This window comes from Sorex araneus, chromosome 5 (assembly GCF_027595985.1).
Source record: "Sorex araneus isolate mSorAra2 chromosome 5, mSorAra2.pri, whole genome shotgun sequence".
NCBI classification, from domain to species: Eukaryota; Metazoa; Chordata; class Mammalia; order Eulipotyphla; family Soricidae; genus Sorex; species Sorex araneus.
In genome coordinates this window covers 101,107,743-101,126,314 of record NC_073306.1, presented here as the reverse complement: position 1 = coordinate 101,126,314, position 18,572 = coordinate 101,107,743, and the positions used below count along the sequence as shown (strand labels likewise).

The 18,572-nt window shown below is 41.6% G+C and overlaps 1 protein-coding gene across 18 annotated transcripts in view; it reads left to right on the top strand.

The window, feature by feature from the left end:
* The window catches only part of ANK3 (ankyrin 3), a 511,843-nt gene that overhangs the window by 176,032 nt on the left and 317,239 nt on the right, over positions 1–18,572 (top strand). For 9 of the 18 annotated variants that reach the window (XM_055137439.1, XM_055137442.1, XM_055137438.1 and 6 more), the window contains exon 1: positions 8,690–9,336. The exons of 1 other annotated variant lie outside the window; for it this stretch is intronic. In XM_055137439.1, coding sequence (XP_054993414.1) covers positions 9,223–9,336 — 114 coding nt within the window. In that variant the 5' untranslated portion in view covers positions 8,690–9,222. Of the gene's footprint in view, positions 1–8,689; positions 9,337–18,572 lie in introns of those variants that run through there. 8 more of the 18 variants (XM_055137445.1, XM_055137444.1, XM_004616523.2 and 5 more) reach the window with 3 other exon arrangements.

The following is an 18,572-nucleotide window of genomic DNA, read 5'->3' as shown; positions in this document are numbered from 1 at the left end:
GATATCTTGTATTCACTTGCATTTTGTCCTCCCTAGTGACATGAGCTTCACAAGTAGCACTGTAGCACTGTCATCCCATTGTTCATCAGTTTGCTTGAGGGGGCACCAATAACGTCTCTATTGTGAGACTTGTTACTGTTTTTGCATATCGAATACTCCACAGGTAGCTTGCCAGGCTCTGCCGTGTGGGTGGGATACTTTCGGTAGCTTGCCTAGTTTTCCAAGAGGGACGGAGGACTCGAACCCAGGTTGGCTGCATGCAAGGCCCTAGCCGCAGTGCTATCACTCCAATCCAAACTTCACAAATAATAGCTTATGAAAATATTGGCAAGAATTGTGTGTGTATGGGGCAGGAGTGTGTGTGTTTATTTCTGTTTTACAGAAGGAGGAAGCTTATAAACTCTGCACTTTTGTACTTTTTCTTCTTCGTTGCCTCTTAAAGGTTTTCCTTTTATCTTAATCAGACCATGCCAACAGGAAACACATAATCAGCCATTGCATTCTTACTGTCATTGTTCTTGTGCATCAGTTATGTGCTGGGGGAGAGACTTTAGAATTACTTTATTTTTTTCATATATGCAACCAGGGACTCAGGAAAAATAAGGGTGTTCTCCAAGATCTCATAGCTTCCTCGTGAAGTTGGAATAAAAGCTATTTTTTTGTTTCCCTTGTTTGCTTCGTCTTTTCTTTCTGATCACCTTAGTTATGGACATGGTATAAACTTTGAGTAATGAGTTTAGTAAAATAACAAAAGAATATTACTTTATAAAATGTTGTGTTGGCGGTAGAAATGACATCTGTACCTATATACTCATCGCAGCACTGTTCACAGTAGCCAAAATCTGGAAACAACCTGAGTGCCCTAAAGCAGATGACTGCTTAAAGAAACTTTGGTACATCTACACAATGGAATACTATGCAGCTGTTAGGAGATATGAAATCAGGAAATTTGCTTATAAATGGATAAATATGGAGAGTATCATGCTAAGTGAAATGAGTCGAAAAGAGAGGGACAGACATAGAAGGACTGCACTCATTTGTGAAGTATGGAATAACATCACATGACGCTAACACCTAAGGACAGTAGAGACAAGGGCCAGGAGGATTGCCCCATAGCTGGAAGCCTGCCTCATGAGCCGAGGGGAGAAGGCAGATGGAATCAAGAAGGGATCACTAGGAAAATGATGGCTGGAGGAATCAGTCAGGATGGGAGATGTGTGCCGAAAGTAGATAATGGACCAAACATGATGACCTCTCAGTGTTTGTGTTGCAAGCCATAATGCCCAAAAGTAGAGAGAGAGTATGGGGAATATTGTCTTCCATGGAGGCAGGGGAAGGGTGGGAAGGAGGGGCTATACCCGGGATATTGGTGGTGGGGAATGTGTACTGGTGGAGGGATGGGTGTTTGATTATTGTGAGATTGTAACCCAAACATGAAAGCTTGTAACTATCACGTGGTGATTCAATAGAATTTTTTATAAATTTTGTGTTGGGGTCACATTCACTGTCATCCCGTTGTTCATTGATTTGCTTGAGCGGGTGCCAGTAACATCTCCATTTGTTCCTGTCGCATGCTAGTGTTCCCCGATGGCATATCAGGGGCTCCTTCAGGGTCAGGGGAATGAGGACCATCATTGTTACTGTTTTTGGCATATTGAGTATGCCATGAGTAGCTTGCCAGGCTCTGCTGTGCAGCAGAACATTGGGGTATTAAACAATAAGGCAAATCAGTAATATTTGTAAGAAATTTTATTTCATAATTTAGTAAGCATAATCCACCAATTTAGGGTTGCTGATTTATAAATTAATAGATGAGTAATAGAGGCTATAAGTATCAAAACAGTTGAGGATATAAGAGATTCAGAAGTGATATTTTCACCTGAGCACATTTTGTAGAAGGTGCTTGTCGTCTCTACCAGCTGCTGTGATCTGCTTCTCAGTTTAGAACTGTAGTGACAGGGAGTCACTACTAAACTAACCAGCAGATGCCTTTATTCAATTGGTTCTTCACTAACGTGCTTAATTTGTCCTGAAAAAGATCTAAAAATGTTAAGAAGCAGAGAGTTCTAAAACAAGTGAGGCTTATCCAGATACTTCCAATCCAATCATATTGTTTTTATTTTCTTCCTGACTTGTTACGATGTGAGTTAATATCTCCCTTTATTTTTCCGGGTGGGGTGCCTCATCTGTCCCATTACATCACCAGTGCCTAGACAAAAAAGGAATTTCTCATTACCAGTTCTCTGCACCGGTAGAGTTGGGCAGGTTGATTAGCATGAGGTGAGTCAGATTGAACTTGTAAATTCTATGGAAGGAGGGAATAAAAGCTCCATATGTTTATAGAAAGCACTGTTCATGAGTGTGCCCTGTTCCTGTTTTCTGGCCCCTTAACATGTGTTGTAATCATTGGCTCACTCCTTTTCACTAGAGGGTAAGGACCAAGTCTCACTCTTCTCTGTCCCAGATACCTCACCTGTTGATCAGCGGAACATATGACCGAATCTGAGTGTGTTAATGCTTATTTTTAAAGTTTTTCCCAAAGTGGGCAATACCACTTCCTTTTGCCCTTTCCACATTCCTGACTGATGAATCTGGGGAGCTGTAGCACTGGGAAGATGGGTAGATCATAGACTCTGATGCAATTGGGATACTGTTCACCTAAATAATCTGTTTTGGTTTTTTTTTGGGGGGGGCATCACAAAAGGAATGTGTTTTCTTCCCTGAAAAGGGCGGTGGTAGGCCAAATAAGTTTGGACTGTCATGTTCAGGAGTATCTTTGTGTTTTACCTCTTCAAATAAAAAGCACAATGACTGCTAAGTGTCCTCTAGACTGACGTGAAGAACTCTCTGCCTTCAGGAAGATCATTTCTAGTACATTAGGATCTATATAAACTTTTATATAGAAAAGCGCTTATACTCATATATAAAAATGAGTATAAGCTACACATAATTTAATTTTTTTTGCTTTTTGGGTCACACCCAACGATGCACAGGGGTTACTCCTGGCTCTGCACTCAGGAATTATCCCTGGTGGTGCTCAGGGGACCATATGGGATGCTGGAATTCAAACCTGGGTCGGCCGCATGTAAGGCAAAAGCCCTACCCACTGTGCTATCGCTCCAGTCCCAAGCCACACATAATTTTAGATTTCTAATAGCCTCACTCAAAAAGCTTTAAGGTAAATTTAGTTTTAGCATACTTGGTTTAATTGAACATTTGAAATACTATGATTTCAACAAAAATCAGTGTATAAAATTAACTGAGATGTTTTACATTGCTTTGTCTTCCTGCTAAGTTCTGATAGTGTGAATTTTGTCCTCACTGATTGCTACATTTTCATCAAAAGTACTTGATTTGTATCTTATATCATGAGGCTTAAAATAATCTGTAACTCCAAGTTGGTAAAAGCACCCATATAGGTGCTCTAATATATGCAATTGTTTTGAATTTTTTTTAGTGAAATTTTAAATGAAATTCAAAACTATTGAAAAGTAATTTAGTCACGTTTCAGTGTTCAGTAACTAAATATATCTGGTGACAACTAAAATGGTCAGCTCATGTTCTAAAATTAAATAAATCTTTCCCCTAGACCTTGCTTGATTTCCAAGCACTCACAACTTTTGAGACTCTCAAACCACATTTTAGGCTTGTGAGAGTTTGTCTTCAAAGTCATCTGATCTAGCTAATTCCTTCTGCAGAAAATGGGGGTCAGTGGGGAAGTGGTATTTCCTTATGTCTGGCTGCTCACATCTTTGGACCTGTGTTCAGTACTCCAACAAGGCACTACTAGTCTACTTTTTCAGGTGAGACAGAAGCCAGAGATGTGCTTTGGATGGTCTTCCACGCACATTGAGCAATCTCATCCCCTTCTTTCTACGGGCCAACACGGGGATGGAGAGATTTGGAATATCAGCCCTGTGCCTGCCTCTGGCTGCTGCCGTGTGAGGTCACCGAAGCAGCTGGCAGGCCAGGGCCAGCTGGCTCCCTTCAGTGCTGAGGTCAGTCCAGTTAGTTGAACAGAGCCTGCTCCAGGGACAGAGGGCATGGACCAAGTGCAGAGACAGATGGAACTGAAACCAGCGCGAATTTGTGCTAAGGTGCTGCCTGTTGTGAGGAGGTAGAAAGAGTGCTCAGTCCCCCTGTCTTGTCCAGTGCTGTCATTGTTTGCAGGACTGTTTGTGTCTTGTCAGATAATGAAGAGTAGTGTGTGATGAGTTGCGACTTTCCCGGGATGCTGTTTTGTCATTTGTAACCATTGACAGGCTTAGGGGCCCCTTTCTTGCTTGCTCCTCAGTTGTTCAGACCTGTTCCAGTTCTCTTGATACCATCTTTGTCTGGCGTGCCAGAAGTAATGAAGTGATGTTGGATCCGGTGTTCTTTGTGAAAGAAAACTATTCTCTCTTAGGGGGAGGCTTTTCTGTTTCTGAAAAGAATAGTGGGTGCAGCACAAAATCATTCCAATTTCATAAAGACGTACTCTTCTCATTACCAAGAGGCTGGGAAAGTATATATACACAGATGCAGAGTTCTCAGCAGAAGGAATCCTTTCTTTTTGTACCTTTCATCCTCTATTCTTTATACTTCCCACTCTCCCCCTTTCTCTGCATCACTATGCAGTCATTTTTCAGAGTGCTCAGCTATTGTAACTACAAATTACCAAATGGCCCTTTGATTGCCACAGAAATCCAATGTATTGTCACAGTGCTCACTCAGTTCAATAGTGTAGCGACATACCATTAAAAATACACCTGTGAACGGTCTTGCTATTAACTGGTTGAAATCATGCCCAGAGTGTGTCTTGGAATTTTGGCAAACTATATGCAGAACTAGAGAACAAGTTCCCGAGCCTTGGTACCTAAGTCTGAAAAACCTCTCAATGAATTGTTTAGGTTTCCTTATCAAGATGTGTATTGACCATTGTTTTGACTTCCAACATGAATTGTTTGGGGTAGAGCCAGTACTTCAGGTGGCAAATTGGAAGGTGATTGTTACTCCTTTTTATAATAATATGGAATGATGAAACTTTTCACATCTGGTAAGAAATTAGGAACTATTTTTTGGGGGGGGGACAAATTCAAACTTTATTAAACAAACTTAATTGGCATCACTTTTTGACATAACTTCTGGTGTCAAAGTTGAAAACAAGGAAAGACCCATCCTTGCTGGGTACACTTTGAGAGTTCTCAAGTTATCTTCTGAAGGAAAAGTAGGAAAGCTGGCTAAGGTACTTAAGCCTGAAAAATGTCTCAATAAATTGATTAGGTTTCATTATCAAGATGGTTAGTCACCATTTTTTGATCCATGGTGTGAATTATTTCAATGCAGTCAAGCAACTGCAGAATTCTCTTTATTATAATTGTGTTTTTGGTTAGACTTAGGGGCAAAAATGTTTCATTGAATAATGGAAGTTGAGAAAACATTTTGTGGATGCTGGGTATTAAACTCAGAGCCTCGCAGAGGCAAGGCCAGTGTTCTCCCACCAAACTACATCCTGACCCTGAAAGGTGATTGGTTGGTTGGTTGGTTGGTTTTAGTTTCTTTTGGAAGAATAATTCAAGGCATTCTTGTGCCTGTGGCTGTTAGAAAAACATGTGTATTCTCTTTTTCTTGAAGCATCTTAAGAATTGATTTTTTTCTGTGTGTGTGTGTCTTTTGGGTCATACCCAGCGTTATCAAGGTTTACTCCTGACTGTGCACTCAGGGATTACTTCTGACAGGACTCGGGGGACTATTGGGGTTCTGGATATAAAACCCAGGTTGGCTGTGCCTTACCTGCTGTACTAGCTCTCTAGTCCCCAGGAATTTGTATTTTCTGACATAGAGTATCTTCCACAAACTATGAGTAGAATGGCACTATCTAGTGTAAGTTTTGCCCATTACCCGCTTGGAGCTAATGTCTGGGAGTAGAACTGGAGAAGTTACCCTTATGGGGGTGGCTGCCACTGGGCTCCAGCTTGTACTTATCTGATGGGGTGTTTTTTGTCATGCATTTCTGCATCACTTTCTTCTTGCTATTAGAACAGCCACTCTGCGTAGAGGTACATGCTTGTACCATCTGCCCCATTCATTACTATGAAAATTCATACTAATTTTATAATATCCCAGAAAATAAACAATTATTTGAGACCTCCGTGGGTAAGTTTTATATAACTTTCGTTAAAGAACAAAGTTTTAGGTCAGAGGATAGTATAGCAGGTAGGGCGCTTGCCTTCCACACAACTGATCTGGATTTAATTCTTGGCATCACCAGGAATGATCTCTGTGTGCTGAGGCAGTGGTAAGCCCCGAGTGCCACAGGCGTGGTCTAAAACAAAACAAAATCCCAAAGTTTTTTTAATTATTATTATTATTTTTTTCTTTTTAGCTATTATAAAGTCCTTCCCAAGTTAAAAGAGACAGTATTTCTGTTTGGCAAGGAAAAAATCTGAAATATGTGGCTCTGTAGGATAAACACCTGTTTTGGGAATAAGTAAAAAAAGGAACTTCAGCATCAGGTGGTAAGCCAGGTAGAATGGAACCAAGACCTTAGTAATATAATAAAAAAAAAATCTTGACCCTCGGGACTGCCTTCATGGCAGCTGTGCATAAACTGTGTTGAAGAATTAATTTCTTTTATTAAGACAGAATTTTTTTAACCACTAACTTGGGTACAGGTGCCAGTGGCAGGTATAGAAAGGTTTAAAACCACTCTCTAACTAACTGCCAGCCTATATGCAGGACAGTTCCCAGTCTGTGCGTATAAAATAATTGAAAAGTATAAAATAATTTAACTGAGTTAAAGCAAAATCCAGGATAACACAATGTGATGACATAAATGTTGGGAAGAACTCTTTGAATATTTGAAGAATCAAAAAACTATTCTAGAGCTGGAGTGATAGCAAAGTAGGTAGGGGGTTTGCCTTGCACTCGGCCGACCTGGGTTTGATTCCCAGCATCACATAAGGTCTCCCGAGCACCGCCAGGAGTAATTCCTGAGTGCATGAGCCAGGAGTTACCCCTGTGTATAACCAGGTGTGACCCAAAAAGAAAAAAACAGAACAAACCTACCTAATTTAAAGGAAAATGGGACAAAGTTTTGTGACTTCTTTCCCTGATATCAAACTATGTTTTTACTGAGAGGTCAAGATGAAAGGCTAGTGCTTTGCCAGCCCAAAATGGAGTTAACTTTATCAAGGATAATTATAAATATAAAGTAATTTTAAAGTAACATTGGTGTCTATAAAGGATTAAAAAAAGGTCCAGGAGCCAGTGGGAAATTTGCCAGTATTTTCATTGGCTGTTCTCTTTAACTTGCTGAAAATAAAAGGAAACCATACAAATGTTCTTCAGAGTGAAAGGCACTATATATAGGGGGAAAGGAAATAAACATCGTATTTTGGTGCTTTTTTTCCATGCACTTACTGTTACAAATATGACAGGTCTTCTAGTCAACAAAAAGATTGATTTTTACTTAAAGATCTCAAAGTGCTCTATCCCTTTGGGGACAGGGTTACGTTGACTCCCCAACCTTCAGTTCCCACCTCTTTGTCAGATGTGTCCTAAGCAATGGAAAGCCTCCTTTCCTGAACTTTTGTTCATTAAGAGAGTTTTAGTGGGACAGGAAGCCCATGAACCTCTTTGCAGGTTGGTCCTTTTCAAATGTTTGACCAGAACAGTTCTAGTCTGATTCGTAGTCAGGACCTTGAAGCAGTGGGTTCTGGCAGTAGGTGTGGAATTCCTGGGTTCAAATCATTTCCCTTCCCTTGTTTATCAGTGTCTGGCCCTCGAGAGGGAGTCTCTGAACTTGAACTCAGAAATAGGACAAGTGGAAGTTTTGTGTATAAGAAGGTGCGACATGAATGTCATGAGGCAGGTGAACAGGCACTTCAGAAAACCTCAACCAAATCCTCCCATGATGCCACTGGACTTTGGCTTTGACCTTCAAGCACCTTAGCCGTTGGCCTTGTCAAGTCAAATGAGCTGCTCTCAGAAGTCAGGGACTTTTAGTAGAGGAAGTGTGTATACGAAGTCTTTTTAATAGAGCAGAATCTTTTCCTTACTCATTTTCTTGGGATGTTTTCCCCACCCTAGTGTTTTAGACCCAGGCTAGCATTTCAGCCCTTTCTCACTATAGCTGTGTGAGAACCCATGTGTGTTTATAAATGATTCCTGACTTATTAAATTTCTTCCAGTGTGTGCATCTTAGCAAAAGATGCCCCAGTAGGCCCTCCGCCCTGCTGCTGCCTCATTTTAGGTCATGAATATTCAGAGGCTGCAGTCATTGAGGCCTCAGGTGGCCAGACTAGTAGGTGATTGAAGCCACCCCTCACAGAAAAGCCCAATCTGCATTTCAGGGACTCCGAAATCCTGATTACAGTGCTGCTTCCTCACTCTCTGACCCTCAGACCACAGGAGAGGAGGGTCCTGGGGAAGTCCAATGAATCAGGCATCTGTTCTATACACCAGCATGCTCACGCCTTTCTGTATGATGTGTTGTAATCAGCATGTTGTTTGTAAAAGACAACAGGCTCTTCTGTCGTTTGCTCCCACAAATGCATTGAGGATGATAGTTCAGCATAAAGGACACACTGTTGAGAGGAGCAATGCATGCATTGTTCCCCCCCACAATGCAGCCAGGACCTCGCTAGGAAAATGTAATGCATTTTGTGAAATCTTGTTTGATATATTTTGTCACCATCAGCAGTTAAACTAAAGTCGGAACTGCTCCATTCTAGTACGGGTTAAATTATGCTCTGTGCAGATCTAGTGGTGATGTATAAATTGCAGCCCTGTCTTTTTTTCAAAGGATTCTAAAATAGGTTTTCAGAATTGCTGCTGGATTTTTGCTCCTGCATGTGTGGTGACTCTTGATTTTTCCTCCTTCTGAGAAGCATCCTTTGCAGTATTCCCCCTTCAGAGGAATCACTTAGACACTTCCAGCTGGTGGCAGGGGATACAGCATAATACGGCTTCCTCTGTCCCAGCTGTCTTTTTCACTACGGTAAATGCATTACGATGGCTGCACTCGCCTGGAGAGGTTCAGGTAGAGGAAGGTGTAGGATGAAGTCTGGAAACCTCCGTTTGGGTTTTTAAAAGCTTCAGCTTCTACAGCATCTTTGCATTTTGAATGACTTCCTGCTTCTAGTCAAAGGTTCTCTCCAGTGATTGGAATGCTGCTGCAAGCCTGATCCAAGGTGCCTGAGGATATCACCTTGTACTTGAGAGGATCTTTTTCAATGCATTATGGCTCATGCGGCCTCGCAATTAAAGAAAAACAGGGATTTAGAAGTCAATGTTGAAGACGAGGCTGAGAAGAAAAGGAAGCACCGCAAACGGTCCCGGGATCGGAAGAAAAAGGTAGCTATGTCTGCCCAAGCAGAAAGCTTGCCTGGGTTCTTTTTGTTTTAATCTCCTCCTGGCATCTGTCAAAAGCATTAGGGGCCATTGCTGCATGCTGCGTGAGTGTAAATTGGGTGTGTAAATTGGGAACAGCCGGTAGAAAGCCTATGGTAAATCGCAGCCGTAGGACAGGCAGGGCAAAGGAAGATTTTGTTCTGTGTGGGGTGATTGCGGTTCCGATGCGGAAGGTGTGCTTTCTCTCCACAGAGGCAGGGACATGCTTTCTTGGCATGGAAAGGTGTTGCAAGGGAGTTCAAAGTAGTTGCTTCCCCTCCCGGTCAAGGTTAAATGGACTGCGGTGACTTACAGTGGACAGAGAAGCCGGAGAGCCGGCCTTTGTACTTCTAGAGGTCTGTCTTGTGGAAAGGGAGCTTTTGTGCTAGAACTGTGTCACATGTGTGCATTTCTCAGCAGATCCGTGACCTCAAAGACATAGCAGAGAAGTCATTTCCTGCTTTGCTTTACTCCCACCCCCACCTTATCCCTGTCCTTTTGCCTTTATTCCTCTAAGGTGCCTTTAGCTGGTTTGTGCAAGAGAAATGGAACCCCTAGAAATAAGTTTCTTTTTGTTCAATGAAGGTAAAATCACAGGGGCTTATTTTTTATTGTACTTTTTTTTTTTCCCTGCCAGGTGACAGATCTCAAATTCAGAAATTCTCATGACCTAGCAGGGACCTGCAACCTTCTACCCTGATTGCTTCAGATCAAAGTCTGGGCACTCTCATCCCCTACCAATATTCTAATGCAGGGAGGGAGCCAGAGTAACATTCTAGGTCAGTGGTGTTTGATTACAGCCTGAGCACACTTACTGTTTGGTGGCCATGCCCTTAAATATGACTCCCGATGCCCGTGGTGGAGGGAGGCCCCCAAACACTTCTCTTCCATAGCAATTTTAATTTAAAAATGACTAAAACTCTGTGACATGAATGCCAGAGTCAGGTCATAAAGCATTTTTATGTCTCTTTGTGAGAATTCCCCAGGGAAAGATGGTCTTAATTTGCCCTGAGCAGTGATGCATGTGCTTCCTAAATGACATGCAGATTTTGTCCACCATGTGTCCCTCTCTTCCGGACTGATCATGTCAGTGTGTGGGTCCTTGGCCATTTTCTTCAGACTTAGGATCTCTAGAAGCAGTCACTGCCTTTTGTTGCCTGGCAGGCTAGATCAGACGGAACAGGGAAGGCTGCAGTTGTTTTGCTGCAAGATGTTAAATATAGATAGTTCCCACTTCATTATTCTTGTAAATGAACTTCATGAATTTATGAGTAGAAAAGTACAAACTTGACTTCTGTGCAGGCATATTTCAGTGCTTCGCCCAGCAGACTTGTTGGGAAATCGCTTTATTTTGTGAGACTCGGGGGTAATTTTATTGGATTAGGTTTGTGGATGGGTCACTATCGATTGCCCTCTCTCTACAGCTCTGCCCACCTCACTCTGCTAGACTGGCTTCTAAGAAACATGAGGCTAGGGGCATTTGTCCATAGGAAGGTAGAGTGTCGTCATTGTGGTCGATGCCATGGAAAAGAATTGTTCACTAACCCTGGTTGATGCATAGCCGTTTCCTCTGGTACACACGGCAGGCCCACGGCTTTTGTGCCAGGTCAGCTCCTGTTTGACTTGGAAGCAGTAGAGGGAAGGGGTGAGGCCGAGGCTCTTTCTGAACTCACTGAAGAGAAGCAAATGCTTTGTGGACCAAAATGCTTTGTTACGAGTACAACAGAGTCTGCCCAACGTAAATCTCTTAGCAACCAGAGGGAACATGGGGAAATATCAATATCGCTATTGTCAATGTGCAAGCAGATTTAAATGTTTTGTTCTCAGGACACTCAAAATAGTAGACCCAGAAAAATGGCTCATGGATACACTTTCATTGCTGTTGGACTTAATAATTCAGATCATAGTATAATAGGCTTATTCCCTGATAAAGATGCACGTGTTAAAAATTAATACTTCAAATGATTTCACAGACTACTTTTCAAATGATTACTAGCCAGATGACTACTTTCCAAGTGTGAAGTCAAATGATTTCAGACTACTTGAAGATTAAAGTGCTTTGAAGACCTACTGGCTTTTTCTTAAAGGTATACAGCACAATACAGCACTTAATCTTTAAAAAAAGTGAATTATTTCAAATTTGAGTTTACTTTTCTGAGGTCCCACTCTGAGGCTTGTGGGCTACTTTACTCCAAATTGTGGACCCTGTGTCATTTGGAAAAGCTGCTTTTTAGGTATTTCTTGGGTCATTATGGGAATAGTTGTTCTTGTTCATCTGCAGAGTATTGTCTAGGATCTTTTTAAGTTAGGGGAAAGTAAGAGTGAGTACTCATCAAATGGCAAAATAGAACCTCTTGGAGGCAAAAACTTCATCTATAAACTAGTCAATTTGGTTCCTCTTGCCCTTGCAGTTTAGATTTGAGCAACCCAAGGTGAACTTTTCTTGATGTATGGTTATGACACAGCATCCCACGCTGTGGCATATTGCTAAATATTACAGTCATAGTCTAAAGCACATACAAATTTATACTTAAGTTTAGCTTTTTTGGAAACATGATATGCGTGATGTGTGACCTAATTGAGTCTTTTTGAATACCAACTGCAAACAAATGAATATGGCTATAAAAATTGGGGGGCGGGGGCAGGGTGAAGTTGACAGGCAGAAGGATGGCAACCCCACAGCAGTAATAGAAATCGGAGCGAACATGGTGGAGGAGTGGCAAGCAAATGTTATTTGAAATGCCTAGACAGAAGGGACCTGAGTGTAGGGCTTTAAAACCAAAAATAAAAAATAGGGATCTAAGAACTCATAATTCTGAGACTTTATCTATAATTCATTTGATTCATTATATATAATTCATCCTAATTATAATTAGCTGAATTTTAATAATATATTTCATTCTTGGCAGCAGCTTAAGTACTGGCAGGGAAAAAAATTCTTCCCGTTTGTTTCAAAAATGCACTGATGTGAATGAACCCTTAATTTTCTTTCTGTCACCAATTTTTTTTTTTGGCTTGGTGCAGAAATAAAATTTTCAAGACTGCTTAAAAGTTGACTCCTGTTCCTTTGTAAACCCCTCTTCCCCACACCTTTGCATTGCTTTTCTCCCACACCTTTTCCCCTTCACACTCCTTATCTCCTGATCGGCTTCTTAGGTTGGCAGCCCAGTAAGAAACCTGCCAGAGGTGACAGAGTGCCTTTGTGGGATGTAAGATTGGATGCATATGCTCAGCCAGCACCTGGCAGAAAAAAAACTTCCTGCCCCCTGCCCCCAGCAGGGCCCCCTCAGAGGCAGCAGTCCCTACCTCTCCCTACCCCTCCGTGAACCCATGGGATTAGGAGTCATAACTTTTAGACCTTCTCCTTCCCTTTTTGCCACTAGGTTCTACTCTGTTACCTGTATGTTTTTCCATCCCCCCACAGAAACTACAAAATGCTTCGCAGCAGTGAGAAATATTTGAGCTGACCTTTATGTGTGTAATGATTTTTTTTTCATGTATGCGTGGATACTTGTATGTTTACTCTATCTCCCCCCAAACCTTTAGAATGAGCTCAGGGAATGTATATTACATAAAGAAGATACTGGGTTGGAGATATAGCTCTGTGAAATAGAGCACCAGCTTTTCACATCCGAGGCCCTGTGTTCAGTTCCTGGCACCAAAACAAAAAGAAAAAAAGAAGAAAAGGAGGGAGGGAGAATTTATGAAGTTCCTTATGATTTTATATATATAGAAAACACGGGGACCTCTGCTGAGATAAGGTTGTGATTAATTCTCTGGTCACTGTGTCCTTGGGGGAGTAGGCATCTCAGACATTGCTTCGAGGGCCTGGGGGGTCACTCCAATATAGTTCTCAGCCAACTAGGCCAGATGGTTAAATTCTAGGGCCAGAAGATTCCATCCTGCTTTGGTTTTGAAATGTCAGGGCCATGGGGATCACCTCTGGTTCTCAGAAGCCTCCAGGGCTACATGCAGTGATGGTCAAGGAGCTATGCTGTGCCGGGGATCGAACTTGGGACCCACAAGTACAAGGCATGTGCGCCAACCTCCACAGCTCCCATGGATTAATATTCTTTCTGAGTATGGATGTGAAGCTCACATAGCAGTTCAGTGGCAGAGCTAGAATAAATATTCATTGCTTTATTTTTTTCATTCATTCAAACATTCAGTGATTTCTATGAATCAGACATTTAATGTTGAACGTAGGAGACAATAAAACAAGGCAGAGTGGTACAGGAACTCTGAAATAGGTGAGAAACAAGAGTACAGCTGACCACCCTACATAAAGTTTGAAAAACCCTGGGAACCCACAAGGAGACCCCAGTTCAACCCTCCATGTTTCCAAGAAGCTACACCTGGAGGATAGGTGGGGTAGAATAGCAGAAAAACAATCCCACACTCAAAGTGATAAAAGTTGGAGGAACATTGTGGGATGTGGAAAACAAATATTTGGAATGCCTAGACAAAAGAGGCCTCAGTGGGGGTGGGGGGGGGGAAACAGGAAAAAAAACCTGGGAAAATAGGGATGAAATTATGAAGAGTTTTGATGCTCATTTTTCCAGATTTGAAATTGCTCTGCTAAAGCAGCCTCTGCTAGTGATGAAGGGGAGAGGACGGTGTTGCAGACAGTGTCTGGGTGAGCAGTCAAGAGTACCCGTGGTAATCCATGCACAGGAGATGCTGAGGGGCTGAGCCAGGGCAGACACTGCCAGAGGAGAAGGGAATGTTGCCTTCAGGAGAGAATTAGGGGACAATTTAATAGAGCTTGGCAGCAAACAGTATGTAGGATGTGAGAGGGGAAGATCAGATTCTAGGGTAAATGCCAAGTTCCTGGCTTGACGTGGAAGATGAAGAATTGCACTTCCTGGACCCGTGTCTTTACTCTTACAATATGGACTGACCACTTAGAAGCACTACGGAGAAGTTCCATCACTTTATTAGTAGATACTGAATCTCCGCAACTGAGACTTTCTTTAAACTGCAAATATATCGCAGACTAATTCGTGATAGAGCTGAGATTTCAAATCTAACTCCGGCTCTACTACAGTACACAACTTAGAGAATCTTCTAAACTGTCAGCTATTTACAGGACATCTAAAAGCTTCAATAATGGGTTCACTAAAGGCTAACCCAGTATTGTAGTGTGTTGCTCATCTTCTGCAAATAGACTTCAAGGTTTTGCTTTTAGGATTTCTTTTAATTTTAGGGACTACCGACTTACTTGAAGTATGAAGCCTTCATAGCCTCAAAGACATACTGATGTCATCACAGAGCGGTCTCTTAGGCATTTACTGTATAAAAGACAATTTGGGGCCTGAATGATATAGTGCAATGGGTAGGGCACACGACTTGCATGGGACTGGCCACAGTTTGATCCTTGGCACCCCATTGGTTCCCTGAGCCTTGCCAGGAGTGATTTCTGAGCACACACTGCCAGGTATGGCCTAGAAAAAACAAAGACAACATACAGTGTTTACAGTATTCCCATGGATTCCTATTCTTCCCCCTACCCCAGATTCTCTAGGGGGCAAGTTTTTTAAAATTTCATTCAGCAGTGCTCAGAAGCTGCTTCTAGCTCTGTACTCAGGGATCATTCCCTGTAGTGCTCAGGGGACCATGCAGTACTGGAGACCAAACCCTTCCCTCCTTAACAGGAGAGCTCTTTGTCTGGCCCAAGGCAGGTGGTATTTTCATTCCCATTTTTCATAGCTAAAACCAGGATGAAGGGAATAAAATCTGTGTGATCATGCAACTAGTAAGTTGGTTGACTTAACTTTCAACTCGGATCATAGGATTTTGTAATATCTGTTTAACAACAAGGTTTATTATTAGTTTTTTTCAAATTAAAGCATTTAAAATTTTGAACATTTAATGTAGAAAACATGAAACATTGACTATTATCCCTTGCTCCAGAAGTTTAGCCCGCCCTGATACTTTGCAGTCTTTCCCCATGTATAGTTACTTATGGTACATGTGATGTAAAGTACAGACTGAGATTTTTGTACTGTAGCAGCCAGGCTTCAGGGAGAGGATTGTCTAGACCCTTATGAGATAAAACTATCCTACTGTTTGCTGCTCTGAGTACACAGACAGCAGATCTCTAGGGAGCCTCTTTTCTCTATCCACATACTTGATACCTTGCACTGTAATTAAGTGTTTACATGCATGTCTGACCCAGGAGACTTCAAGATCCTTAAGTACAGAGGTGGTATTATAATCACCTACTACAACCAAACTGGGGCTTTCAGGGTAAGTAGTAGGTGGATGAAAGAATAGCTAGGAGGAGGGAAGTTGGGGGGCGGGGGTGAAGGGAGACAAGTGAGGCAGTATTGAGTTAAGAGTGTGGACTATACATGAAATTTTCTTCAAAATGGATAGACATGGAGAGTTTCATGCTAAGTGAAATGAGTCAGAAAGAGAGGGACAGACATAGAAGGACTGCACTCATTTGTGGAGTATAAAATAACATCATATGAGGCTGACACCCAAGTTCAGTAGATACAAGGGCCAGGGGGATTGCCCCATAGCTGGAAACATGCTTCATGAGCAGAGGGGAGAAGGCAGATGGAATAGAGAAGGGATAACTAAGAAAATGATGGCTGGAGGAATCAGTCGGGATGGGAGATATGTGCCGAAAGTAGATAATGGACCAAACATGATAACCTCTCAGTGTCTATGTTACAAGCCATAATGCCCAAAAGTAGAGAGAGAGTATGGGGAATATTGTCTTCCATGGAGACAGGGGGAGGGTGGTAGAGGGGGGGTATGCCAGGGATATTGGTGGTGGGGAATGTGTACTGGTGGAGGGATGGGTATTTGATCATTGTGTGAATGTAACCCAAACATGAAAGCTTGTAACTATCTCATGGTGATTCAATAAAATTTAAAAAATAATAATTAAAAGTCGTATTAAATAATAAAAAATGAGTGTGGACTATAACCTAAGATTATCTGAATTCATGCTAGCACCATCATTTAGCTTGTGTGAAAACTCACTAAAGTTCCTCAACTTTTGGGTTCCTAATTCTCCTCACTTGTACCGTGAATTTAATAATGTGTTTAGTCAGGGTTGTAATGATCTTTCAATGAGCTAATATCAGATTTTGCTTGACATCAAGTTGTAGTGTGTTAGCTATTGCTGCTGTTAAGAATGAATAGATAGAATAGAGAATAGGCAATTTCAGCCTTAGGTTTCAGAGATTGTATAAATCCACTAACTGAAGCCTGGAAGAAAAATTTCTTAGGACTGCATCAGGTGGCTTCCCTATTTTTGTCCCTACTATCTGCAAAGGAATTGATGGAAGTTTAAACTAAATAATACACGTAGGAAAAGTTGTAAATTTTGATGTCACATGATAATTCAGAATAGGAAAGCAATGGAATAAAACCTGTTCACTGATTACTTTTTTATTCATCATTAAAAAATTCTTCTCATCAATTTCCATTATAACCTGTACAAGATCTCATGTTAGGTATCACTATCGCTGTCATTCCGTTGTTCGTTGATTTACTTGAGCAGGCACCAGTAACATCTCTATTACACTCAATCCTGAGATTTTTGCAGCCTCTCATTACTCGTCTGTCCCAACGATTGGAGGGTCTTACAGGGTCAGGGGAATGAGACCTATTGTTACTGTTTTTGGCATATCAAATATGCCATGGGTAGCTTGCCAGGCTCTGCTGTGCGGGCGGGATACTCTCTGAGAGGGGTCTTCAAGAGGTATGTATATATCTGTTGCTGTAATTTGGATATGAATATGCCACAGAGACCTTCCCAGGCTCTCCCAAGTGGGCAATAGACTCTCCGTAGCTTGTCAGGTTCTCTAAGAGGGAGAACTAGGCTATTAGATGTCTCTCAGAACGAGCACTTCTGGGAGCTTGGTTTTATAGTCTCTGGATGTTGGCCATTGATGGGATTACACAGGCCAGGGTCAGTCTCTGGGTATGACTGCCTAGCTACTGGAAAATGGGGCATCTGGGTGGAAGAGGCCCAGTCCTGATCCAAGCAACCTTGGAGATATCAGCCCCAGATCCCGCACGCCTGGGTTACTCTGCCGGCTTCCCTCTGTGTGAGGCGCATTAGGTACAGTGATATATTTATTAATATCGGAATATATTATTTTAAAATGAAACTAGTTCTATCACCAATATATCATAGATGTTTAATTTTTTGTTCATTACTCTCTAGGCACATGATATTTACTGTATTTTTAGTTTTCCCTTGGCAAGATATTTATTGTATATTTCTGTTGTATGAGTATAGGGAAATAGTAGCTTCTCATTGGTAGTTTGAGAAAAAAAGTAGAATTTGGAAAAGTTTCATTTCTTTCTAGTTACATTATTAGAAAAATTTGCATTAGTCATATATCTGACCTGTACTTGTTTGTTTAATCAAAATGTTTTGGGCATCTCACTATTTCATGCCTGTCACTGTGCTTAGTGATGGTAATACAAGGGAAGGGACATAAGTGTCATCACCAGCTCTCAGATTCTACTCAACACTCTACACTGCTAGGAGTGAATTTCAAAAATGAAAACAAGATTTTGTGGCCTTCCTACATCTTGGGTGCCTGTTGTATTCGTCATATTATTTGAATTCTTGTCAACACTGCCATAAGTGTTAACCATATGTACATAAGCATTAGCCAAAACTTAGGTTAATGACATAACTTGCTTCAGGTCACAGAAATTGCTGGACTTGGAACTAAGGTTTGTGTAATTTTTGAAGTCCCTTGCATGTGCCAGTAGGGTGAGACTAGTAGAATTAATTGGAGAGATTTACTTAAGGAAGGTTCTTCTTTATAGACATGGTGAATTTTGTTGGTTTTAGTTTTGGGGCCAAAGCCAGGGGTGCTTAGTCCTGACACCTGACTTTGCACTCAGGCAGTTGGTGGTACTTGGGGAATCCTATAGGGACCGGGGATTCAGCCCACATCTCCCAAGAGCAAGGCTTGCCTGCTGTTCTCTCTCTGACTTCTATAGCAAATTCTTAAGCAAAGAAAGATCATTTGGGGCATATTAAAATTAAATTATTTAGTAGTTGAAATTTAAGTGAAAACTCTAATGTACAAGCCATTATACATCACTAAAAAAATTGCAGGGCAGAAGAATATGTGGCAGATCTCAGGGCTTACTCCTGACTCTGGCTCAGGGATCACTCCTGGTGGGACTCAGGGCACCATATGTGGTGCTAGGGATCA